Source organism: Gekko japonicus, unplaced genomic scaffold (assembly GCF_001447785.1).
Source record: "Gekko japonicus isolate JY-2015 unplaced genomic scaffold, Gekko_japonicus_V1.1 scaffold2667, whole genome shotgun sequence".
In the NCBI taxonomy this organism is placed as follows: Eukaryota; Metazoa; Chordata; class Lepidosauria; order Squamata; family Gekkonidae; genus Gekko; species Gekko japonicus.
The window spans coordinates 219,882-225,160 of record NW_015170354.1 but is presented as its reverse complement, the minus strand read 5'-3'; the positions used below and the strand labels follow the sequence as shown (position 1 = coordinate 225,160).

The following is a 5,279-nucleotide window of genomic DNA, read 5'->3' as shown; positions in this document are numbered from 1 at the left end:
GCACTGAGAAGATGACAATTGAAACTAAGTTGGATGCACTGCAGACTAACCTGGTATATGCAGCTTCTATTTACTACCAACTCATGACCAGTAAAGCAAAGCACCCTGGGCTGCCACCTATGTGCTTTCCACTGGTAACAAGAGGAGGGAGGGGGGCCCTTTTGACGATGGAAATGGCAAGGCTGGGGAATCACAGGACACTTGTGGACAAAAGCAGTTAGGGGTGATAGTTGCAGTGAAGAGGGGCAACGGAAGAGATCAAGCAGAAAAGCTGGTGAAATCCTACCCGTTTTCTTCTAGAACATGGGTGAAATCCTACCCGTTTTCTTCTAGAACTCCATTTGGGGGTTACAGTGGCTGGTTAACCCACCAGTTCCTCTATGAAGATGGACTTTACCCAAGTGCTTGATGCATATTTTTTCCTTGCCTCATGCCTTGTACAAGCTGGCATTTTATTTACCATGTTTTCTCAAAGGGAATTCCTTTGAACGTGGGGGCAGAGGGATGCCAAACACCACGAACTGTAGTGTTTGGCATATTCAGATATTACAAAAAAACCAGCCTCAGGTTTTCTGGTAAAGCCCTCAAGCTTGCACAGTCCATCCTTTTGCAAACCACAGAGGCTTCTATAGATTGACTATTTCCTGGTTTTCTATTGGCACTGCAAGAAAGGGGGAAAATATTAAAGTCCAAGGACTTCGGCTCACTCCTTGTGACAAAAAACGAGTGTTTGCTTGATCTCTGAATACAGGCTTAGTTTGTGTGGTGATTAAGCCATCAGACGCATTAATTTCCTCCATGGCCAGGAATGTAATGGGTGACTTCTCTGGGTGGTATCATGATCTGAGGTTGTTCTATGCCTGAATAAAAGGAAGATTGTACTAATTCCTGTTGTGTGATTAAAGGGCATTTCTGGCTTTTGTCTCTGTAGGGAGAAGAATTCCAAGGGCCTCGCAAAGCAGATATTGAAGAGAAGGAGAAACTGCTTACCTTGGTCCAGCTCCAGGCCCAAGAAGCTGAAATTCTAAAAGAAGAAATCACTCTCCTAAGCAGAAAGGATGGCCGCATCTTTCCACCGTCCCAGTCTCTGTTTGGACCAGATGGGGAACTGGATTAAACCCTTTTGACTCTTTCTCTTTTTGTATGTAAATCAGTTACATCGAAAAAGATAGCTTTTGAGATTCACCACCTTGAATAATTCCAAAGCAATATATCAATTTATGTTTGCACCTGTATGATGTGCCCTGGGTTTTATAATGACTCCTTTTGCCCTGGCAAATGCTGCGTGCTTTTAGTAGTGCCGTTTTCTCTAGCAAGGAGTTATGTGACTGAGAAACACGCACGTGCTGATTTTCTGTTTCTTATGCAGCTGATCAAGCTGTTTTCAAGAGAAGCTACCAGTAACCCTGTTTACAGTGGCACTGAACAGGTTGTGACTCTGCAAGACAAGACTTCATATTAGATGCATCCACAAGTTGTTTCACAGGGACAATGGTAATGCAGTACAGATATGTAACCTGTTCTCCCAAATTAGCTAGATGTATCTTAACAGAGATGCAAATTCATATCCACACCACTGCGAACTACTAAGCACTACTATACAATACCACTTTGGAATGAGTGAAGTATTCATAAATTAATAGGCAAGTATTCATAAATTAATAGGCTTTCTCCATAGTAATACTAGTGAAGATGAACAAGTCTTTCCATTCTGTGTTCAGTACTTGGAACCTGAAATTGTACTATAGATAAACATTTATAAACACACTGCTTTACTCATTCAGGCAGATTTTATGCTCAGAATGTCTAACGTCCTCATGCAGTCCTGCAGTTGCTTATCCTATAACTTCTCTACTCACATGTCATGCTAACCACACAAAATAGGGTAACAGTCTACCACTAATGGCTCTTGTACTTTAAAAAGTTGTCTTTCCATATTTGCAATTATGCCTTTCATGCTTTGTCAAATTCGATCTACTAAATTCTCAGAACATTTTGCTTTCTGACACCGATTTCAACAGGTGGCTGGGTACAGGGTGTGGAGAAAGAAAATACGATTTTTTAAAAGCAGTAGATGGTGAAGGATCTTAAATGAGCGTAAGCAAATTTTAGATGACTCATAATTTGTATTTTGGCTCCTCCTCCTAGATGTTCAAAGGAAGTTAGTACTCCCATAAGTGAAACAGATAGCTTAAAACATTCTTCTGTCTTGAATGCCCAAGCCTTTTGTTCAGGTGCTGTGGTCAAATCCATCAAAGGCTTTGGATAATGTATGTTATTTTAATGAGATACATGTTTGGAGAAATGAATGATAAAAAGATTATAACAACGTGAACAAATGTGGCAGATATTGTATCTGCAGATATCATAAATAAGACTGATGCACCTATCACAATTTCTGTGTGAACTTCTTAGTGACTCCTGGATGGCTGCTGTATAGTGGGGAAAGTTTTTTCCACATTAACATACTGACAACTGGTGTTACCAAAATAATAAATGGGTTAATCACAATGGGATCCAGTCAAAGGGAAGAAACAATTTTTATTTAGTAGCTGAAGCATGGCATTTGTTTCATTACAGGCACACTGTCACAGAATCTGTGCTGTGTGTATTGCTTGTTAATGCAGATAAGTACTGTACCTACTTTAAATCCTTTCATTTGGCATTCTGTAGTGCAATTCTGACCCTTTTGCAAGGTCTCATTGTTTTAGGGACACACCTTTTTTGCAGCTGGAGAATATGGCCTTTGGCCTTGTGCTTATTCTGTTGCTGCAAGACAGCTCCGGTGCCTTCTATGAAGTAGAGAAGAAAGTTGTTTTTTTCAGTCAGAAATCTGACAAAGGCACACAATATTGCTTTAGGCTCTGTTTTGTCACTCCTTGCGCATGATGCCATTTCTCTCAATGCAAATTATAGAAGGCACATACACTTCTATTTACAAGTGCATAAATATATAAATAGAGATGTAATACAAAAATAAATAGCTATTTTCCTCTGTTAAGAACAATAGTCTTTGTACAGCAGTTTCCTAGCTAGTGCTAGGAAGAGTCTCTAAGGGAACGTGCAGCGGCAAGCTGTTCAGGTGGTTTTCTGAGCTTTGTTCCACACACGTGTCCACTGGGTTTATGGGGCAAACTTGTCTTCTGTCCTGGCTGAAATCTGATCTCTCTATGTCTTCAACTGGTACTAGACCAAGGCAGCAGGTGGAATCTAAAAATACAAAAAAGGACAATCAAAATGTACCCCTATGTCAAAGACCATCTTTCTTTAAAAAGCTCATTCCTGGGGGATCCACTATAAAGTTAACCCACATTAACCCATAGAGCGTGGATCCTTACTATATAGATCTTCCTGCACTTCTCAGGTAGAATTCAGAATTACCAGAAAATAGTTGACATTTTATTGTAGAGATGTAAACACATACCAGTTTTTGGGTAGCAGCTAAATAATGCCTACATTGGAAGGATGAATATGTTCTAGCTGCTGACTAAATATATCTAGAATACAGCTGTGTTATTGTGTAGAAGACATAGGACAACTAGCTAGAAATTCCCTTAGCCACCAGTTTGTTTCTGCTCTGCAGTGCTGGCGGGCATCACATAAAAAAGTTTCTCCCTCTGCATTCCTTAATTCCTCCCATGTGCATACCAAGCTGCAGGACTCTCTCTATCCTACTGACCTGTACGAAACACAGGATCCTTCATGACTTCCATCGTAGAGCTGACCACCTGGCTTTGTGGTACTAAGTGACAAGGACCAAGAAGTTGTTCATGAGGGTGGTGGTGATGGCAGTTGTCATGTGACCCAAGTAGCTGGTGTGTAGAACTATCAGGAAGCTCGTAGAGGAAAGAACTGTGTTCTGGCCCAGGACTAGGGAATCTGGGTGGAAGAGAAGGTGAAGGCCGTTGTCAACCAAATTCATCTCTTGTGGTTGATTTCCTCAGACACAAATTGACCAAACAAACTGAACAAAGACATTTGGTAGCATTTCAACTAAACAGTGCCCAAGATAGTTTACAAAGAATTAAAAAATACAATAAAAAGAAAAAAAAAACAATAACAGCCAGACAATTAACAAAGGCAAAACAGAACATCTGATACCAAGTACAACAGAGCAACATTAAAAAAGTGAAACTGTCCTTCAGCCACACTGACAAAGCCCCCTCAACTTTTTAACCAGACATCTGAAAGCGAGGAGGTTGAATGAACTGGGTATGTATGGATAGAAACAGTTCTTCAAGAATGTTCATCCTTTAAAGCCCATTTAGGGTTTTAAAAGTGATCACTTAATACAATACTTTTAATTTAACCAAGAAATTGGCAATTAGTGAAGCTGATACAATATGGAGGTTTCCGAAAGGTCTCCGTTATTACTCTTGCTGCTGCATTCAGAACTAAATAGGGTTTCTAAACCCCTTTCAGAGGCAGCCCCACATAAAGCAAAAGAACTACGGTAGTCCAGGCTGGATGTTACTTCAGTTTAAAGGAAAACAATGTAACCTGTCATCAGTAGAGTTTATGGATTGTATCTTTTTTAAAAAATACATGCCTATACTTTTTTTGGGGGGGGGGATTTTTAAAATATTTTTTTAACATGTGTTTATGCATGTGAGTATGTGTGCACCTGGAAGTCATGGTGACCTCTGATGACTGACCCCTATTGGGGGCCAGCAGGATATTCGGAGAGGTGGCTGAATAAAGCCTGCCCCTGCCTCCGGTATCCCAAGGAGGTCTCCCATCCAAATACTTTACAGAGTTGACCCTGCCTAGCTTCTGAGGTCTGACGAGATCAGGCTTGCCTGGGCTATCCAGGTCAGGGAATGCCTATACATTTCAATTTGTGAAAAAGCAAGGCTTCAGGAAACAAACTGAAATTAAATATGACAATTTCCTTCTTCCTGAATCCCAAAGAACTCCTGTATTCCTGTACATTCCTATATGTCACTAATGTTGATAGTAGAGGTCTTTCCCATCACATTCCTGTGGTATTGTATGTTGTCACTGCACATTCAGTTTCATAGATAAGGCCATACCTTTGATGGTCATCTGGAATATTTCCATTTTGCAGCACCCTCCCCTGAAGATACGCATTGGTCTCATTCTGCTGAGAGTGGAAAACACATGTTAAAAAACAAAAAATGCAGGACGTAATTGAGAAGTCTTAATTATAAAGCCTATACAGAGGTTCAGTTTTAGGAGTTCAGAACCAAGATTGGTTCTTGCATTTTACAAAAACTGAGTTCCTTTTGAGAGATGGACACTGTATGGGTCCAGGCCAC

The 5,279-nt window shown here is 40.4% G+C and overlaps 1 protein-coding gene across 2 annotated transcripts in view; it reads right to left on the bottom strand.

Annotated features, from left to right (window-relative positions):
* Positions 1-2,533: 2,533 nt before the first annotated feature.
* The window catches only part of BOC (BOC cell adhesion associated, oncogene regulated), a 46,395-nt gene continuing 43,649 nt past the window's right edge, over positions 2,534-5,279 (bottom strand). The window contains exons 16-18 of one of the 2 annotated variants that reach the window (XM_015418207.1): positions 5,034-5,104; positions 3,680-3,879; positions 2,534-3,210 (exon numbers count right to left, since the gene is read on the bottom strand). In XM_015418207.1, coding sequence (XP_015273693.1) covers positions 3,029-3,210; positions 3,680-3,879; positions 5,034-5,104 — 453 coding nt within the window. In that variant the 3' untranslated portion in view covers positions 2,534-3,028. The remainder of the gene's footprint in view (positions 3,211-3,679; positions 3,880-5,033; positions 5,105-5,279) is intronic. The other variant, XM_015418208.1, reaches the window with a different exon arrangement.